The sequence below is a fragment of the Hylaeus volcanicus genome, chromosome 3 (assembly GCF_026283585.1).
Source record: "Hylaeus volcanicus isolate JK05 chromosome 3, UHH_iyHylVolc1.0_haploid, whole genome shotgun sequence".
NCBI classification, from domain to species: domain Eukaryota; kingdom Metazoa; phylum Arthropoda; class Insecta; order Hymenoptera; family Colletidae; genus Hylaeus; species Hylaeus volcanicus.
The window spans coordinates 15,698,782-15,721,470 of NC_071978.1; the positions used below are offsets into that span (position 1 = coordinate 15,698,782).

At 34.8% G+C, this 22,689-nt stretch overlaps 1 protein-coding gene across 1 annotated transcript in view; it reads left to right on the forward strand.

The window, feature by feature from the left end:
- LOC128873879 (uncharacterized) overlaps positions 1-22,689 on the forward strand; it is a 460,110-nt gene that overhangs the window by 326,326 nt on the left and 111,095 nt on the right. The window contains exons 6-7 of the mRNA XM_054117849.1: positions 7,151-7,432; positions 11,297-11,662. Coding sequence (XP_053973824.1) covers positions 7,151-7,432; positions 11,297-11,662 — 648 coding nt within the window. The remainder of the gene's footprint in view (positions 1-7,150; positions 7,433-11,296; positions 11,663-22,689) is intronic.

The window sequence follows — 22,689 nt, forward strand, 5'->3', positions numbered from 1 at the left end:
ATGTACATGACAAAGTGGAGGACTCATTGAAAAGGAGTTATCACTGAAAAATATGAGATCCCCATAAAAAATAAACAAGAAAGTAAAAAAATATGTGAAATCGAAATGAGCTGCCAGTACATGGAGGTGCTTTATAATAAAGTGTAAAGGCGACACTGTGTAACACAATGTAACACAATTCGGTGGTTTTCAACTATGGGCAGTTAAAATGCTGTGTTCAACAGTGCTGACGTTCCCTAATGACAACTCATGCAAAGTGACTGTTCCGCACTTTGGTGGTAAAATGAAGAAGCTAAATAGCGTATCTGCCACAAACTGAGACTGTTTAAAAATTTGCCTAGATGTCCGCGGCCTGGAAGCCAAATGCTTGGCGTGGCCAGGCAAGGCATTCTTAGATCATCAATACCCATACTTTCTCTCTAAGACTTTCAGATAATTTCTCAATTTAAAACTCTGACAATATTATGAATACACTTTCATTGTATTGCGTTTTAAAATATTTCTTATTCATCGACACCTTGACCTTGCCTACTATTGATTATTCATTAATTGTGATTATTGGTTACCCAATATTGCCTTCTACATAATTCCTTCAGGAAGGTTATTACCATGGCTCCAAACGTCGAAAAATATATGCGTCCGTTTTTGTGTTGTATTATTTCACGTATTAAAAACATTTAGGATCAAGTCCACGTGTTGTTTAATTCGTCGACTAATCCTGACTATTGATTATTCATTAATTGTAATTACTGGTTATCCAATATTGCCTTCTACATAATTCCTCCAGGAAGGTTATTACCATGGCTTAAAACGCCGAAAAATATATGCGTGCGTTTTTGTATTGTATTATTTCACGTACTAAAAAAATTTAGTATCAAGTCCACGTGTTGTTTAATTCGTCAACTAATCTAACTATTGAATATTCATTAATCATGATTACTGGTTGCTTCGTATTATCTACTAAAGAAATTCTCGAGGAAGGCTATTATCATGACTCAAAACGTCGAAGAATAAATGAGTGTCTATTTTTATTGTATTGCTCCACATACTGAAAAATTGAGGATCCAGTCCACGTTTCGTTTAATTCAGCGATTAATCGTAACTATCGATTGTTCATTGCTCTGTATTATTGGTTATCCAGTAATCGTAATCATGGATTACGTTTTACCCAACACTGCGGCACACCCCTACTAATTAGACTAACGACGGCTACGAATCGCGTTCGGTACGACACCGGAGAATTCCTCGCTCGCCTTGCTACCTGGCGAACCCCGTTCAGGTGTAAGCCCCCTCCCTGCGCGGCATTTTTTCTCACCTCGAGAGGCTGTCCCCGTCGGCGGGAGGGACTGGCCTTTCACGGGGCCCCTCCGCGCGGGCACAATGGCGCAATTATGCAATTAAAGCGAGTGAATGAGGGGGTCCGGTTGGCAAACGCGAGGGGGGAGAGAAATGCCGGGGCAAATAGAATTCTGTGATGCGTGCATTGGTCCTGGCCAGTTCGTTCGTCTTAGGGACGGGGAACCTGTGGACTTTCGAGGTGTACGGTGCTACCTTTGAGCATATTTTGTCAGTTAACACTTTATTTACCGTGAGCCTATTTATAGGCTTTTTAATTGCAGTATTTAGCTTTTCGAATTTATTTACTGTGTCGATGGTTGTCTACTTACAATGTTCAGTTTTTGGACACAGACTTGGCTTTCGATGTACCTAGTAATAGTATGAAGGATTTATTGTCAGCCTAGATTGGCATATGCTACTGTAGAAAATTCTTTTTCGAATTAAAGACTGTTTCTAAGTAGCCCGGTAGATAAAGTGTTAATCTAACGTAAATCTAGACGGGGTATAGCGTCGAATAGGTGCAAGGAATCGTTGGCATTCAGAGATCAAGATTAGGTTTTTCGAGGGCTATATTCAGAAACTTTTTGTCTCAAGCTTGCTACAACGAAAATTAATTACTTATTATATGTGAAAAATTCATTAATCATTGTACACATTAAATAATTATGAAAGGGGATCATTCTTCTGGTATTAGAACGAAAGAGACATTTATTGTTCAACTTTCCGATCCATGGCTAGAGTTATTCAGAAATTTGATTACAATTATATGTTACAGTATTGATCTTTAATTTTCTGTTTTTATTACTTTACATATTTTGCAAATCGAAAATCGCAATTAGTAGATTTCTAGCGATATTTATTATCTGGAAATGTGAAGTTAGCCCGCACAGGTATTCAAATGGATGTTTCGTATGTTTAAACTACGGGACTATTTCTAAAATCGGCGAAGAACTCTAAAACTCTTCGACAGGCAAACATAACTTCACTTGTTTTAAATTTTTTTTGCAAATGTTGGGCCAACTTTATAGTACTCGTGAAAGGATTGATATTTCTATAATGTCGACAAGATCCACTGTACGCGAAGCAGAGATGAGCAAAACCCTAGACTTAGAAGAAATCTGAAGTTTGCCGATGTGTTTGTCTCGTTTCTTCCTCTGGAAAATATTCAAAAGCGGAAACGAGACAAACATATCGGCAAATTTCAGATTCATTCGAAACCTAGGGTTTTGCCCATCACTGACGCGAAGTACACGGTCTGTCTAAAAAGAAACCGAACTTTTGCTATAAACAGAAAAAAGTACAAGTAAAGTTTTTACACACACGTTTATTTACTCAAAGTAATCTTCATCTGCGTCAATACAGCTTGTAGACCGCGTAATTAACATTTCGAAGGACCTTTGCAGCTCCTGTTCTGGTATCCCGTTTAGTACGGCGGTTACAGCGGCCTGAATCTCCGAGATGTTGCTATAATGTGTTCTTTTCGTTAGAATTTGCAATTTTGGGAAAAGAAAATAATCGCAGGGTGACAGATCAGGCGAGTAGGCTGAATGATCATCCAAGGTAATAATGCCTTTTTTAGCCAAAAATTGACGCTCAATTGCGGTTTTGTGTGCAAGTGCATTGTCGTGCAGCAACATCCAACTTCGTCTTCAATGTACTCTCGATCGTTTTTAAATCGAGTGAACCACTCGTAAACTTGTGTACGGCTTGGGCATTCATCCCCATACACTGGTTTTAATAACGCAAGCGTTTCGGTAAAAGACTTTTTCAATTTAACGCAGAACTTAATATTAGCGCGTTGCTCAATTGCGGTATTCCAACGAGCGTCACAAAACGTCCGTTATATTTCAAGTCACACAACGGAATGTGAATGATCGATTCAAATGTTACTGTGCACGGCCAACAATTAACGTTTAACCTATCGTCTTTTATTATCAGTAACTGGATGACGCGATTAGAAAAAATTTTAGACCAGAAGTTCGGTTTCTTTTTAGGCCGACCGTGTATGTTGCTCCACGAGGAGTCCGTGAGGTGACGTGCCAAAGGGTTCCCTACCTCTGATCCAGGCTCTCGCAAGAGAAGGAGGATGAAATTCACGCGGTAAAGGGCTAGGGGGAGGCGCGGAGAGAAGAAAAGGTGGAGGTGACGGTGTTCGAAACGCGAGGGTGGCGAGCCTCGTCTTTCTACTTTCTACCTCCTTCGCTCAGCCCTCTAACGACCTCATTGTCCGAGGTGTAATCCAAAACGTCGTGCGCGAGGACCGTGTGGTCCGCGCGAGACGGGAAAAAACGAGGAGGCGAGTCGAGTTGGAAAGAGAAGGACAAGGAAAGATCGCGACGGTATGCCGGTACGGGGGCACCGTGATGGCCAGAAACACCAACGGGGGGCGCCGCTCAATTCCTCCCTTAACGCCGTGGTACCTTGTCTAAAATCGAATCTCGAGCCGCGTGCGAGATTTCAATTATCCCTGCCGCAATGCAAATACACGCAAACGGGACTGTGCCCGCCTCGCGTGTCCTAACACACACGTGCGCGCGCCAACTCATTGCTTTTTATTTTCCATCGTGCTTCCGGGTGGAAACTGGCTTCTTTGAGGGTTGAACGACTATTTGGTTGCGAGGAAGCGTTAGTCGATAGTTACGTCATCGTAGATGAAGTGTTTTTCGAGCATTAAAGGAGTAGACCACCGTAGACCAGGTGAAAATAGGCATATTTTGCGAATTTTCTTCCGAGAAATAAATGCATCGATCGAATATCTGTAATTAGATATTTATTGAGCTACTAATAAATTATAAAAGAATCATTTTTTCATTGTAATTCCTAATAAAATGTTGGCTCCGCAACAATTTTCCGGAGACTTTTTTATTTTGGAGAGGTCCAATGCCGAAAACCTGATTCGTACAATATTTGATGTGGAACAAAAAATTCAACATTTTTTGATTATATACGTATAGCAACAGCTAGAGACGTACGTAGAAGTCTTTTGATACATTGACTTTTATCAAAATGCCACCGTTATGAAGAAAAAGTCGAAAATCACACGAAAAAATTGTCAAGTAATTGTTTACTAAACAGAAAAAAAAACTATCCAATGTATCAAAAGGGGATCCTATGCGTTTGGAGATTAGTGAAGATTTTTTCGAATTATGTTAAAAGATGCTCGAAGAGAACTGAGAGGGTCTGTGACAGAATCAAAAACTGAGGTACTTTGAGATCTTTGCTACCTACAATATTTTGATATATCGTTTGTAAGACTTAATGTGCCTTTTAAGCAAGTAAATAAATATATGTATTGTTAGTATATATTGTATAATTGCTTAGTTTCTGTACATTACAGAATTATGCAGAATTATACATATGTATATAATTAAATATATATAAATATATATATAATTCTGCATAATTCTGTAATGTACAGAAACTAAGCAATTTATGTTATTACAGCGATCGACTCTAAAGAAAATTCTTTAAAACTTTCCTTTACATTTATTTTCATTGCATTCCTTCTTTATCTTTCAGAACACCGAAATAGATACTACTTAATATTTCGTTCTTTGAAAATTATACACGGAACACAGAACCAACATCCTACCATTTTATCCAGCGCTAAAATTTTATCTCAATCATGCTGATCATTATAATCCGATAATAGACGATAGAAGCTATTCTCTCTTTTTCGATTCGATGAGAAACAAGTAGTTGAATCGTTTTCGATTCCTCCTTGTGACTTGTCGAACGAAGAAACGCTTGCTATTCCACGATGTTGTGAACAAAAATTCTAATTAACAACTTTTGCGTTTCATTCTCCTTTCTTACATGCTGCGATTGTTTGCAGAACGAACAGGTGAGTGTAACGTTGAAAAGTATATTACTCTGCAGCTTGTGGGATGAAAAGCTTTTCAAACAACGAAATTTTTGAAACAGTAATAAATTATTTTTTCTGAAAATTTTACACTATTTAATTAAGGATCGAGAACTACATAAGAGTATGTATTTTCAAAATTTTATCTGGAAAATAACGGGTAGCTGATTTCCACATGAATGCCCTTCTTTAAACTTTCGTCTTTGTAGATGTAAGACAAATATCATTTTCCTGATAAATATTGAAATAAATGATCAATAAGTCAATACTAAACATAACCTCTGTATTCATGTTTTTCATACAAAATCAATAATTTTGTTTGTTTTCCTTTTCATCTAAATCTGTTGTTCGTTACTATACGTCCTTTCGATTTACATATTGCAATTTTGGTGTAGGGTATAAATTGCATCGATCTTAAGTGAGTATTACGTACCAGGAATAGTATCGATACCATATCCGTTCGATCACTAGCGACAGATAGGCAGTTGCGTATATTTAATTTATCATTCGAGATGTTTATCTAGATACAAATTTTGCCCATCTCTGGGGAATGGAGACGAAAGGAGATCTGTGATTCGAATGAGGGTGAAGTGAGAATCAGTCGTATTTCCTTTTTCACCCCTGGCCACGGTTCTCTTTCGGCGTTTCTGTTTTCCTGGCAGCAAGAGTGTCGCGTCGATTTAAATGAATTTGCATGGATTTTCCATTTATCCGTCTGCCGATCGTTTATTGCATATTTATCGAAAACGACGAAGAACTAATGCGATAAATTTCAATAAGCCCATCGGGCAACACGTCATTCGGTGGCTTTAATATTCATACTGGCTCAGTTAGTATCCGATGGGCTTTAGGTCAGAGCATTTGGTTTGCGAAATCAGGAAATGCAACGCGCTTTAGCTGCGAGAAACATAAACGTCCTTACAACGCAAGAAACTAGAGTTAAACCGGGGATTGCAATACTTACCTCGATTAATTGAACAACGAAGAGAGAGTTAGTTATTAAGATATCTCACTCTTGGTTGGATTATCAAAGCAAAAGATAAGCAATGGTTTAGTGGCCTTTGGATCTTAAGGGCTGTTATCGTATGCGCGAAAAAAAGATATTTCTAAAGAATTTTTATTTCACATAACAAATAATTGTGGAGTATCAGTGCTGTCATACATAATAGTAGACATGTTAAACTAATACACAAAATTATTTTTGTTTATTTTCAATCATTTTTTTCATTGATAATAACCACACGAAATTTAGTCTCCTCTTCTACGGTTAACACGATAAATTGACATTGGATCATCCTAGTATAAAAAATTATAATTTTGTCAGTATAAACCCAATTATATAAATATAGAATAAAAAAGAAATATATACTAACGTAACATTTGTAACTACACAATATTATCTACTGCATCGATGCGAACTATTTAGTCTTCATTTTTTATTATTTTATTAATTTCCTTGTTTAACCAGTTTCTTTCTTCAAATACTTTGATATAATCATATTGTTGTTGTTTGCTGTCTTGTATCTGTATAATTTTTATAAATTGTATCGTTTGTACAAAGTAATGTAATTATCCACTATATAATTGAAAAAGGAAATAAATAAATATGGATATCTGTTACTGAAATAAATTCGAAGAGCAATGAAAATTGCATTTAACTATGACAAAATCAAAATTGTATAGAACTTCCTTTATCTCTAGTCATCATTTACAACAGCCTACGGTTTTCGTATCCGATAACACAGTTAATTTCATGCGAGTAGGATACGTTTAAAAGCACCAGCGATTGTTTCAAACACACCGACGCTTAACTTACCGAATATACATACATACAACCCTGTAATAAGAATAATTGACTTGGATGAAAGTTTTATCGCGGTTGCAAAGGCGCTTTGTTCCGTACTAGAGGGCCAGAAGAGGAACAGATCGATTAATCGTTGGATTTTGTAGTTTCAGAGAGCGTGTTTTCCGCTGCCGTTGGGGTTGGAGTGGGTGGTTACACCTGGGGTGCTCCCACGCCGCCCCCTGGTTCACCCTACAGTCCTGTACCCGTGACACAGCTCGAGCTATTGGCCAAGAATCTGGCCAGTTTGGCTCCTCCAGGTCAACAGGCGCTTAGTCTTCAAGGTGTTGGTGTGAATGTCGGAAGTTTGCATCACGCGCAACATACACAGCACACTCAACACACCCAGCACACGCTCAACTTGACTGGTCTTCATCATCTTCATCATGGTGAGTGTATCAGCATTTAGGATATAAAATAAATGTAAATCGAACAATGGTTTCGACGCTTGTTTGTATCTTCAAGTAAAACAACTCGCAAATGTTCCAAGCATTTACTTTTATCTAGACATCGATTTTTAATATGAGAATATCGAACATATATACACTTGATAAATAAGGATAATACTCAGATGTGGAATTCAGTCACGTAAAAGCAATGGTATTTGCTCAGGTTATCGGAAACGTGGATGGAATGAAACAGTTGGTCATTCAATCCTTTCCAGAGTGAAAAATTCACAAAGCATTAGTGAAAATTTATAATTTTTTATATGTTTGTCGATCAGAAATTTGCAAAACTTTATCCGAATAATAGATAACAAATACAACCAATGTATAACAATGTACAATGTATTCGTAACGTTCATTAGATTAAACAGTTTCTTTTTTTTATTCATTGTAAATTATTCTATTCCGTACTTTTAATTCTAAGCTTTCTTTAACGACTAATGAATAAACATTTGTTCACCTTATAGTCGATAGTTTTACCTACATAAGGATTTGATTCATATTTGTTGCATAGTATAAAGGACAACATTTCTAGCAATTAAAAATCTATGATAATAATAGACATTGAAGGATTTATTACCAATTCAGGATATAAATTTTAGAATCTAACAATTGTCAAGTAAATTTTTAATCTATTAGAAAAACTGAATTTCATAGCTTAAACTTAATGTAAATATATTCTAATATCCATCAGGTTCAGATTTAGGGTATGTATTATAGATTCATTGTAATGTAGATCAAATTGAACATGTCAAAGTGACGAATAAATATTTTTATTTAAACTACACTCGTAAACGTTTGAATATAGGAATTAATGGTTGTATTCACGAGAAAAATTCATCAATTACTAGTCGGTTTAAGAATCTTATTCTTATATATACAGATTGATTTCCTTTGTGTGAACTTCTGTTTATATTGAAAATGACTTGAGAAAAAAAATCGAAGCTATCTTATAAATTACTTGAATTGATGAACAACATTTTTAAGTTATTATATTAATTGTCTGGTTATGTGGCTGAAATTTATAATAAAGTTTCCCTTTGTATTCCCACCAAATGAACAGCAAATTCTGTCGAAGATACTATTCAACTTTGATAGAGGTTAATAATATTTCTCATGATTCAGATTACTAACTTTCTTTTTACCACCAAACATGATTTATTTATCATCATCACTGCCTATTTACAGTATTTACTTATGAGCAGCTTGTGTCCCCGTTTATCAAGAAATTTATCAAGGAACAATATAGGCAACGGTTTCAGACAATACTTTTCTCATCACGCGATAAAATGTTTTCACTATCAATAATACGCGTCAATTATACAGAAAAATTACATCAATCACTCAAAGGCTGCTCAAACGTATCGAATAGATTCACGGAGGTGAAATCAAACGCAAAGAAGAAGGAGCTGCGAAACAGCCCTTCGTTTAGCCATTCGCATCATAGAGCGGTATCAATCTAAGTATGATCGCCGGATATTCCAAAGTCGGGGAACTTTTCTCGTTTAACTTTATCGATCGCAACTCGGTAATAAAGGGACGAATTAAAGTTACGCATTCAACAAGTTGGGAAAGAGTTCAATCGGCGTACGATTGCCGATTAATTCGACGTAAACGTTGGAATGATCTTCGATCACTTCGGAAGTTGACACGGGGGTTATTCAACGTCCTTGAGTGCTTTCAGAGCTGTATTCAGAGCCTGACGCTTGCGAATCGCTATCGAAGTTTCACGTGGACTCGTCGCTAAGCAGCTTTCAATGTTGGAAAGTAAAATGGGTGTTCGAAGAGGTTCGGAGTCTCTGTGTTCGTGCTTTAATGGTATCGCGTAACGAATCTCTCAGAGATACTTGTCGAGACTTTTGATCTCGCGTCGACTACGTATGATCAGTCTTTCCCTCGTTCAAACACATCCACTTTTTCTCGTCGTATCAGATTGTTTGCAAATGAAACACAGATTTTGCTAATTTGTATTCATGAAGTGGGTATTAATGGTGTCCTTTTAGAGGGAATTTGATCCTTTTCTTTGTATCTTCTCTAGTATTTAGGTATTTTAAGTTTTAAGGAAAATAGGCAGTAAAATTTGTACAGCGATATTTAGCAGATTAAACAAATGTTACACATTAAATGCTTCTGGTAATGTGATTATATATTTTATTTCCGAAATTTCTCTTCAAGAAAACTATTTACAATGAACGTTGATGTTTCCAACAGCTTGGTTAGTTCAGTTTCCTTTCGTAACATTGCTAAACTGTTTCGACTTTCCTGGGTCATAGCGCTTCTGAGACTTTTTAATTATTTTTAATTTGATATATTGAAGAAAGTCAGATGGTACAAATTGTAATTTAGAAATATGTCAGAATGTATAGGTTTATTAAGTATCGTCCATAATCTATTATTTTGTTTACTTATTTAAATTATTATAAAATCATTTCTATTGTATTATTTTTAAATATATTCAAATTGTTATCCATATCTAATTTATATGTATATTCGTGTAAGAGTCGAATATTTGTTAGTAGTATCAATATTTAATTAAATTTTTTAGGTTGGATGAAAACTGTAAACATACCTCTTTGTATCACATTTCCCGAGATTTGATTCCAATTTTTTCAGTATGAAATTCAGTTAACAATTTAGCCATCAGGTGGCAAATCGTTTTTTTTTATCGCAGAGCATTATCTGCAGTTTCAGCCCATTTTACAAAAGACAGTTTCTACGTGGAAGACGCGATTAAACAAGAATCTTCTAAAAAAGTCACTGTTGAGTTCTCTAACGTAATTCTGTTGCTCTAATAATCAGCATAATCACACCAATTTATATGATATACATAATAAACCCTTGATTACCAATTAAATTAAATCTTTTAGGTGAATTAAAAAATGTCGAATTGAGAAAATATTCAAGCATTTTTGTATATTTTTAGCATATTCAAATTTCAAATGCTTTATTCTTCATTATATTCATACGGATTTCTTCTAATGTATTCATACAAAGTATCGTCACGGTACGTCACTAAATGTCAACTGAAATCCGTAACTCGACTCTAACGCATATCCATTCTTTGTTTTCATACTCACCCCAAAAAGAAAACAAATTGTATAACTGATCTAGAACGTGACAATAATGTATGTAAGAGAAGTTAACCCATTACATTCGAATGATCTCTATGAGGGACATCGTAAGTTTAACAAGTTTTGTTAGTGACATCTTTATTGCAAACAAAAATCCTTTATGTTTGCAGTAGTGTCAGAACTTGAAGAAAACTATAAGAATTTATAATCAAGTCTAATAATACTAAAACAGACACATTTCCAAAGTTACTATTAAGTAATTAGACTCAATAGAGTAGCTAGACTTTATGTAATGCCATTCCTGTTCGCACATTTTGCAACGAAATGGCGCAGAATGCAAAGGGTTATCCCTTTGCATTCGAGCCCTTTCTTTCTAGTATCTATCAGCAACTCGAGATACTTTCTTAGCATTCTATTGTCACGAATGCTAAGCTTAGATTGACTTCGAAATTGAGATCTCTAATTTGAGACTTGAAAATCAGGTCGCCTTTGCCTCAACGACAATCATTTTGTTGACACTTCGAATTCCAAAGAAGTGAAACCTAAAGGAAACCTAGTGGTGACTAAGAGCCACCTCTCGAGTGCAAAGGGTTAATAATATGGCGTATTATTCTTACGCCTGATATCCAAGTCTCCAGTTGATAGAGACTGCGGATAATCGAACTTCGGATAATCGAGGTTACATTGTACGTCTATTAAACGACTATTGACTACGAAATCTAAATTTGTTGAACAGGAGGACTCCACCAGAACACTTTTTCGCCACAACTGTCTCTGGTTACCGGGAACGCGCCCACGCTGACGATCAACAGCTTTTCGTCGCCTAACTCGACAGGCAACGTGGTACCGACGACGGGAGTGCTTCTTCATGAGTATCAGTCGCCGTCAGGTTCGACTACCGGATGCTCGGTCACCGTGAACGGCACCTCGTGCCCGACGAGCTCAACGACGAGTACGATGGTGATGCAGGCAGACCAGAACACTGGCAACCAGGTCGTTCAGGCTACCAGCAAGAAACGAGAGGCCTTCCTCCCGAGTCAAGGTCAGCCGGTGAAACTGGAGAATAAATCGACTAGGCAGCCCTGCGTCTGCAGAAACAGTGGTACGTTTTTCTCTTTTATCTTAATCCCCATACGGGGATCTATCGCGAAGCGCCTCTTAACGATCTAAGACGAGGTTTATGATCGAGTTCCGAATTTTGCTTCAGCGAACCACTTAGAGGCGTGTCGAGTGTTGCTTCGGGTAGCGATTTAGTTGCAAATTCAAAGTATACCACACGGTGACACGAATACAACGCCTCTACGCACAAAGTGACGTTGTTGAACATTACTCAAATGTGAATTACGATAAAAAATAAGCAATGCATTAGTAGTGATACAATGTATTTGTTGGAACCTAGAGGTAACTGTTTAGAGGTGTGTTGAGCAACGTTTTGAGTGGTTAATTGCGATTTCGCTCAACGGTGAATAGTGTTTTGTATGTTTACACGAATACACCAACTCTGCTACAAATTAATGCAGTAGAGCCTGGTAAACATATAAATTATGATACAAAATAGTAAACAGTATATTATTGTTGGTAATGTGAGTTTGTTGGAACCTAGAACTAATTGTTTAGAAGTATGTTGTAGTAAGTTGCAACTTCACTCAATGCTCTTTAGTAAATTATGCGATCTTGATTACACCTTCCTTGTCACAAATTATTGTGATAGAACCTGATAGTGAAGCGAATTATGATAAAAAGTAATAAGTAATATATTATTGCTAATACTGTGCATTAATTGGAACCTAGTTGGAACTGTTTCGACAGTGTTTTTAATTAGCCATTATTTCTGAGTCCTACTTGGAAATTTACCTAACACTTTATAATAGTAGATATGTATATGGACCATTTATTTTGAAAGTGGTGTAAGTAAAAATTACTAACGCAGAAAAGGTAAACTGGCTAAAAATATGTTGGGTGAGGTTTTACAAAAATGCACTGAATACTATGTTATATAAAATATCGATGGAGGACAGAATTCAAGACGTTAGATTTATCGCCCACATGTCGGGGAAGACCGCAAAAATTTGAAAGAATCCATATCTTGGACCACATCGACACGAATATGCTATTCCTATCACAGACTCGTGTGACAGTTTTATTGAGGGGTGAATCCTTCTCAAGAATAATGAGTATTCTTATTGTTAGTACTATCCATTAGCTAGAACTCAGACTTACCGTTTACAGACAATTTGATTATCATTTTAAGTAGCTATGCAGTTCATTTAATGTTCTAGCTATCTCTGTGAAAAATTAATGTGATAGGAGTCATTGCGATGTAATTTACGATAAACAGTAATGAATAACGTATCATCATTGATAGTACGGTTTATCAAAAATTACATTAAACTGTTATACAAAGACACCGATGAGACAATGCATACAGTGGGTGTAGAAAGTATTCGTACACCTATCAATTTCCAAAAAAACTATGTAAAAATTGCAATTTATTAACTTATTTTTTAGAAACAATGACATTCTAAATATTCTCGGAAATCTCTAGAATAGATAGATTACAAAAAAAAAAAAAAATAGCTATTTATGTAAGTTGGGAAATTAACAAGAAAAAGCAATTAATCGATAGAAATGTTGAGGCAATAAGTATTCGAACAACTGTTTAATTTTTAACACTTGATTAAAAAAAAAGAAATTTACATTAATTTATAAGTATATAATACTTCCTTCGTGGGATTTCCTCTTGATTTTATAATTGTTGCAACTCTTCCAAGCATTAAATTAACTAAATTATTAGTTATTCGAAGTGGGATCTTCTTCCATTCCTCTATTAGAGCCCTCTTTAAAAGTACTTTACTGGAAATTTGATGTTTTCTAATTCGTACGGAGCAATAAACTAATGTGTTTACGTTACAAACTCTACTAAATGGCTAATGGTAAATGGTTCGTCATAAGAATCGTACAAATACTTATTGCTTCTATAATATTTATCCACTTTTCGCAGTCTTTTGTTAATTTCACAAATTATATTAACTAGTAAATGTTGTTTGGACTATATCTATCTTAGAGACTTCCGTGAATATGTAAAATATTATTGATTATAAAAAAAAGTTAATAAATTACAATTTCACATAGTTTTTATGGAAATTAATCGATGTACGAATACTTTCCACACCCACTGTAGGTGAGATGATTTTCATGATTGTTCTTGTGCGTTATGTTCTGTATCTTTCCAACGTGCTGCAAACTTTAGGCTAATCGAAACGATCATTTCGAGCATTTTAGTTAGTCCAAATATCACAGCATGCTACAAACTAGCAGGAAATATTGTACAAAACCAATTATGAAAATTATATATGAGAATTGTATTGCCTTGCTTACCAACCTGCGAGAAATTATGCAAGAAAACGTGCTACGTCTAAATTTGATTTAAGGAAAAGCCGTTTTTGGGGGAAATGTAGCGGTTCTAGGAACTGAAAATGGAAGTTGACCAAGGGTCGACAGAGAATGACGGTTTATGACGTGACCTGCGATAATGTCCAGGCCATATTCGTCGGCAGATGTTTCGAAGTATGAGTTCTGTAACAAGTTTACCTGGACCTGGGGATGCAAAAAGGCGTTTTCTTAAAACAAAGCTAAGAACTGATTGATTACACTGTCCAACACGATTTTTTTTCCGCGATATCCACTAGGTGATCCTTATAGGGTTCCTCGTCCTAAATACGAATCTGAAAGTGAAATTGCTCCATCACCCTTAGTTTTCGAGAAATACGAGATTTTGTAAAAACGGTCGATTTTTAGAGAAAACGTAGTACTACTTGAAAACTACGAACGCTAGAAAGTTCTATTTAGTCTTAAAAGATAGAGGAGTGTTTTATGAATATGAAGACATATTCCTTTAGAATTATCTGCTCCTTTGAATGCCTGTAAATGAACACCGAATTTCAAAAAGGTGATGATGGGTGAATTTTTCACGAAATACTTTTGTATTTTAATGAAGAGTTATTCACCTAGATCGATTTTACACTACGTTATCGGATTCTGCAAACATTTCTGAAGAGAAAACCACCCACGGCAAATGTTGGAACGGTTTCTAATCCATACGGTTTGACAAAATGTCAACTGGGAACGCATGAACGGTGTTTTGCCGCTGCACAGCCATTGCTCGTTATGTTTCGGTCAGTCAGGGCTGTCGCTACGGGATTCGCCTAATCGGTGCCACGCGCTATCGGTTTTTGTATTACATTTACACGTTCCAGATAAATAATTCTTCATTTTTAATATTTCATTTATACTGCAACTCAACAAAACGGAGACAATTGTCCACTGTTTAAATTTTAATCATTAATTTCCCGTTTTTGTATCCTCAATTATTCAACTTTTGCTAATTTGGTATTGAGCAAACTTTATTTAAATCTAGATTGAATTATTTAACAATTAATTCAATCTATAATTGTATATTTTGTTGTTAATTTTTAATGAAAACTGCTACCTATAAAAAATCTCTCTTTAGAGCAGAGTTTACCCCCCAAACACTAACTTAAATAACAAAAGATTAAAGTGTCGAAAAGTAGAAACATTAAGCTTTAAAATGGTTTTCTATTCGTCAATGTGGAACGAATTTTAATGAAGTTACGAGGATTTGATGGTTATTATTCAAGCACGTGGCGACGATTGTGCAGAACGCATGACGACGGCCCTGATTCACCGATATAAAGCGAGCGAAGCCTGCGCGCCGGCAAACAGAATTCGTGTGTTCTAAATTAATATTTTCTGGATCTGTACGAACTAGAAAACGATCCAACATTTACCGCGGCTGGTGGTTTTCTCTTCAGAAATGTTTGCAGAATCCTATAATTGATAGTAAATTCGACCTAGACGAATAACTTTTCATAAAAATACAAAAGTTTTCGTGAAAAGTACTCGCGTCGCCAACTTTTTGAACTTTGGTGTTCATTTACAGGCATTCAAAAGAGCAGATAATTCTGAAGGAATATGTCTTCATATTTAGAAAACACTCCTCTATCTTTTAAGACTAAATAGAACTTTCTAGCGTTCGTAGTTTTCAAGTAGTACTACGTTTTCTCTCATAATCGACCGTATTTACAAAATCTCGAATTTCTCGAAAACTAAGGGTGATGGAGCAATTTCACTTTCAGATTCGTATTTAGGACGAGGAACCCTATAAGAATCACCTAGTGGATATCGCGGAATTTAAAAAAAGTTTAAATTTGTTGGACAGTGTTATGATTGATGGAGCGGGACTCTTTGAGTCCAGATATCTTCCTTAGCCGTTTGCGACGTCTGATTTTAGTACTCGTATTCATATTTAAGAAATCAGATTTATTCAGATTATATCACTGCTTAAAATATTATTTCAAGTAATACGTTATTTTATTTCGTTATTATTTGAAGTAGTTGCTTGAAGTAATTGTGAAATCACAAATACCTGATGATTTTGAGTTTGAAATCGATGAAGATAAAATATTAAACTATATCATGATTGTTATCCAAATTCAAAAAGAAATATGTACATGTATTGAAATTTTGCAAGATGAAACTATTAGATTGGCCTGTTTATGCTAAATGATCATTCAATATTAAAACACGTTTTTCTAAAGTATAAAACTCCCCTTCCACCGTCATCAGTGGAGCGATTATTTTCTTTTGTGACAATATTAGATGGGCCCAGATAAAAATTTCTTACAGATGAACTTTTTAAAGAAAGAATTTTGCTCAAAGCCAATTCTTTTACAGATTCCTTAAAAGAAATTCTTTCGTTAAATTTGAGATAAAAAAATAAGGAAATAATTCGTTATTTGAAAGTTATTATTTCAAATAAATTTTCAAATAACTGTATTGAAAATAATGATCTGAAATAAATTATCTTAAATAGATATTCCTTATTTTCATTTCAATTAAAATACGTTCAGGTCTGATTCGTCAAGCATGTGTTTGTTAGTAAATAAATAATATAATATGTTTCAATGCTAGTTTCTAAATACGACACGGCTCGCGACAAAAGTTCTAATAAGATACTTGAAACTTCCACGACTCGGTTCTTCACAGTTGATACTAATTGAGGTTTCCGGGTGTAAATCATGTCCTTGGGGTAAAATACTTCGTCGTTCGACTAGAATAACAGCTAACTTTTTCAGGGTTCAAACGACACATTAATCAATACCAGCTTAGCATTTGAACCCTGAAAAAGCTAACTACAAGGACACGACTTACACGCGAAAACATCGATTCGTAAAAATCGTTGAGAGTTTTAATGTAAACAGTGAATTCAGTCAGTATATTTCTTTGAAAACAGGTTTCGAGTTGTATACTAAGGTCTTTTGGTAGGAAGAGAATGACCACCCTAGTCTTTAGTGACTAGAAGTTGTACTTTGTATGAAATTGACCTTTTCATTAGCGACTGCCATATGCTAACTAGCATGTCTTAAAAACTCAATACAAATGAGATGCTTCTTTTGCTCAGTAATTCTTAAATAATTAAAAGTAAAAGTAGATTATTGTTCTGCTAAGCAGAACAAAATATACAAAAACGAAATGAGTGAGTGGCTCTCTCGGTAAATTTATTACAACAGTTTGTTCAACTGAAAAGTATGAAGAAAGAAAAAAGAAAAACATGAGTTAATTGATATTAATGAAAATAAGCATACATTTATGGAATATCGGAATATACAAACAAACATATTTATATTTCAAGTATTTTGATTGCTTTTTTGAACGCGTATACTGGTTCAATCTGTATCCTTTCTTAATATCAATCTGCTCATACTGTTTATTCCTCTCTTAATAATTGTTATTATATAATAAAATATTATTATAATAAAAGTCCGAAGAAGGCTTTCACTGTTAATCCATCGTCGTGCAATAAATTTGTTTTTATACATTTTGCCAGACGGATGATCCATTTTCTTTCAGATATTTTGAAGATTCCGTTAGATGCTTTGTTACTTATACTTATTATTAGTCATTGTAGATAATTTCGTCAAATACTGAATATGTGCAGAACATCTTACCACAGTGTACTTTCTAATGCAAAGTTTAAGTTGATTTGATGCAATACATGGTATACAGTAGTACACTGAGACATACATATTTGAAACTAAATGCACTTATGATTATCGTCAACATTAAATACATTTAATTACTTTGAGGAAACAGTACTTTGCGAAATGAAATAAATTATTATACAATCTGGTAATCACTTATAAATGGTTCGAGATGAAGTACGTCTTCCAACTCGTTTAGTAACTAATTGTAAGGACCTAAAAACCATCCCGATCTCACCAAATGATATTATAAACATAACTCCAAAACTGGACATGGTGTTATTCAGTCGAAAGTCTACAAACACATAGTTTACATCGCGTCGACTTCTCGCCTGATTTGTATTGATACTCTAATTGTAGTTCCGTGTATATTTAACTACCACTTGAATATATTTAATTATGCATAAAATATCGTTCTACAGTCAGCAATTCCAGGAAAATGCCCGATAAGGCAGGATGAATAACGGTACATAGGAGACTAGTCATCCAACGCGTACTCTTGTTAATTCTTCAGGAGAAGCAACTCGAAACGCTCACGATTCATCCCGAGCCCCGCGACTAAAGGCTCCCGTCCAATTAAACACAAATCCGCCACACTGTAGCTTTGTCGAAGTGCCTCTGCCCTCTGACAAAAATTAACATAAATCACGGCGCACTGTTCGTTGTAAAATTTAAGGTTCTTGGTCTAGCTCGCGTATTTTCAATAAATGAACATGTCAAACAACGAACGTCCTGTTCGCGGCGAGAAGCCTCGTTCTGCTTGGGAGAGATGCTCCCTGGTCGAATTAAAGCCGATCCAAAGTTCTGCCAATTTGTTTCTTTTACAAGAAAGACAGATAGCGAGTGAGCGTAAGAGGGAAGGGAAGGGACAGTCCGGTTTGTGGTCCGAGGGCGGGAGCTAGACGACTTCTGAGAAGTCCCCTTGGTTTCCTTTCACTGCTCGTCCCAAGATTATCGAAGCGACCGAGCTGGCACGAGCTCGTGGAAACGGCGCTGTTACATCAGAACCTCGGAGAAGTCAGCCGACGTTGATGCGATTGCTGACCTTGCAGAAGGTTTCTCGTGCATCTGCATATAAGTGACAAACTGTGGGCAAAATGGCAAAGATCGCACGTCCTTTGGTCGGAAGACTTCTTCGACGATTTCTTTAAGGGGTTAGGTCTAGTCAGCGGCGCACAGTGGGCGAAATCGACCAAATCTGTGTCAAAATCGTAGAACTCTTGACAGAAATAAGATAGAGCAATGATCCTTGGATAAAATTAAAGCTGAAACTTCACAGATTAAGGGAAAAATATAGAGAAAGTGATGCGGGCAATGTTTGAGCTTCAAAATTTAAATTGAACTTCCACTTTTTCACCAAAATCAACTTCAGCTCCTAGATCCAAATTTTTTTATAACTTGCCACACATGATTTCTTATAGATTTTGACATATCGAATTCAAATCTGGCCGCGAAATTTGTCTAGAGTTTCAGGAAGTTGAGAAAAAAGCGATTTAAATGAAAAAATCGTTTAAAATTGTGTTTTTTTCGTTCAAATATCTTAATAATACTAATATAAATATTTGTTTGCATAGAATATCATATAATAAATATAAATAAAATAATATGTTAATCCTAAATAATGCTGTACGATAGTAATAGTGTCCTAGGTTTAAATCTCGTCATCGCTCGACGCACAATCTTCACTTCCACTTTCTTCAGTCATCTAGCTGCAAGGTAATTTAAATTAAATATACATTTTTCCATAATTACACTCTTATTTATGGAGGAAGTTGTGCAAGAATTCATGCTGTTGAATTTACTTACCTTTCTGCAATAAATTGTTTTATTTCTGGTGATACATTTATCTTCTTATACGTTTGTATTCGTTCTTGAACAAGTATTAATGATATTTTTGGGTCGGTTAAATATATTGCTCTATTAAAAATATCTAATAACCTATTCCTCCTACTATTTTGCTATGAGTGAGATGTCATGTTTTTCTATGTTTTATCTAAATATGTAGTTCCGCAGAGGAACCTCGCGGAGACTACTAAAGGCGACGAACGCACAAGCACACGTAAAACGCTGCTTGCCGGTTAGTACTAAACTAGTTATAAAACTCAAATTCGGACAAACTCAGAAAAGTTCTCTTTTGGATTGTAATCACAAATCTCTGCCAATTCCAATGAGAGTAAAACCAGCCTTTAGACTTGCTTAGAAATATAACAAAATCCTTAATGAAGTTTTAAAATTGTAGAGAAAGCTAATACATTATTCATCATTTTCAAATATTGTTATCTATATAAATATATATATATGATAATCAAGTAAGCATAAATAAGTTGACCATAAATATGGAAAAATGTATATTTAGAAAGATTGTGCGTCGAGTGATAACGAGATTTAAACCTAGGACACTATTACTATCGTACAGCATTATTTAGGATTAACATATTATTTTATTTATATTTATTATATGATATTCTATGCAAACAAATATTTATATTAGTATTATTAAGATATTTGAACGAAAAAAAACACAATTTTAAACGATGTTTTCATTTAAATCGCTTTTTTCTCAACTTCCTGAAATGCTAGATAAATTTTGCGGCCAGATTTGAATTCGGCATGTTAAAATCTATAAGAAATCATGTGTGGCAAGTTTTAACAAAATTTGGATCTAGGAGCTGAAGTTGATTTTGGTGAAAAAGTGGAAGTTCAATTTAAATTTTGAAGCTCAAACATTGCCCGCATCACTTTCTCTATATTTTTCCCTTAATCTGTGAAGTTTCAGCTTTAATTTCATCCAAGGATCATTGCTCTATCTCATTTCTGTCAAGAGTTCTACGATTTTAACACAGATTTGGTCGATTTCGCCCACTGTGCGGCGCACAGTGGGACAAAACGACTTTCGGCGATCAAAAATCGATTTTCGTGAATTCGAAAAATGGAAAAACTGTTTTCGTACATGGATAGAGAATAAATTACTGTTTAACGTACTGTAATCCATTTTTTTTTTATATTTGCTTCCGTTTTCCTGAGGTGCGCATTCAGAGTCAGTTGAAATTTCTCCAACCAAAACGTTTATGATATTACTCCTAACTTCAATGTACGATTTACAAAACTTTGCTCAGAAAGACGATATTCAAATGAATAATAATGTTTACTAAATTAGTATAGATCGTATTCAGTGCATAAAGTAAGTCAAAATGTTGACAACTTTTTAAATAATATGATCTGATTGAAGAGAAGTACATTTAACTAAAATTTTGACTTTATGCAAGGTTATAAAAAGTTGACCGCACTTGTTCGATGTTTAATTACTATCACAGGGAAGGGTGAACCATACTATGTATGTGTTTTTGTTTTAAACTCGTAGTAACCTATTCCTATTTTTACATCCTGTGTGTCACCATTAATGAATAACAGAAATATTTTTGTTCACAGTTAATAACAGTCTTGAATAAAATTGTAGTTCTAAAAGAAATAATATGTCAAACAAAGTACTCTCGAATAAAATGTTAATTTTATGTATGCTACATGTTTTTATGTTAAAGTGTTGTTAGCTTATTTGTATTATTATTACGTACATCCTGTCATTTTTAAATTATTAAATACATTTCTCTCACAATTATTAACAGTTTTGAGTCAGATTTTGGTTAAATAACATAAAATATGTCAAGCAAGTGAGAGATGTTGAACGCGTTACACTTAATACGTGAATATTTGGACACCCTGCAGCTCAAATGGATTTATACTAATACAATTTATGTATCATAATATAGGGAATAACTTCCCAAAATTTCATTAAAGTATTTCCAAGAGAACCAAAATTATAGATTTTTTATCACCGACAGCCGTTTTGTCCCACTGTGCGGCGAGAAAAAATGGGTATTTTAAATAATTTTTTTTTACAGTAGTTTAATATATTTTATAACAAAAATAATACTATGTTATTATACAATATTTTAACTTTATTCGACTAAAATTTCAAAACAAAATATTTATTGCAGACAGAGTTATTGCCATATTTCTTGAATCCTATTCCACAAGTAGTGCTTTACGGTGACCATCATAACTTTATGCTGGTTCGTCAAAAATCAATCCAACCTTCTTTTTATTTAAAAATCAACAAGATGGGGGCCCCTGGTTATTTAATTAAGCATTTCATGCGAATATGCGCATGTTTATTGTTTATAAAAATTGAAGTTTTCATCAAAACGAAAAATCCTTCGATTAATAACTAGGTTTTTATATTTAGAATAAAGCGTATGAATTTCATTCAATTCCGTCGAGTGGTTTTTTAATTACAATGATCACCGGCCAGTGCAGTAAAATAGCTGTACCCCATCTGTACAGTATAATTTTTCTTTGAAATAGCCAAGATGTGAAAGAAGACATCTTTTAAAGTCTTCTCTTTGTCTTATTTATGTTACTGATTTGATGGAAATTTGTTAATACTCCATTCTATAACTTGCCCAATTGAGAACACAATTACGTCTGTAAAATTTACCGATAGAGTTCCTAAAACCTAAACATGATGTTTCTTTAAAGAACATATTTATTTACATACATAAGAATATATTTTTTATTATAGAACAACTTACTTACTCATAACATATGATTAAAAAATATCCTATATGCAAATGCTAAGCCAAAAAAAATGTACCAGTTTTCAATCCATTTAATCTGAAAATATTACTACGGGCAATTCTACTGTCTTCTGTTATGTACTTCCGACGTTAATATAAAGTAATTGAAGACGAGTGGAGAATTTTCTTACAGAGTCAGTTTCTGCGTAATGAATCGTACAGTCGGTATATTAAACGTCATCTTGACGACGCAATCTAAGCAGCATCAGGAAATAAACATTGTTCTGGATAGGTAAACGTTAAACGATTGAAATCCACAGGCTGGTTCGCACGTATAAAAGACGAGACCAGAAATACTTTTTAGAGTACCGCGACATTTCGAACTAACGAAGTTGCCATGTTCTTGAAAGCGAGATAAAATCTTAAGATCGGCTACCTCGCCGCATTGAAGCTCAGAGCAGAAAACCTTCGAGCTTCACAGTCGCTTGTGTAAT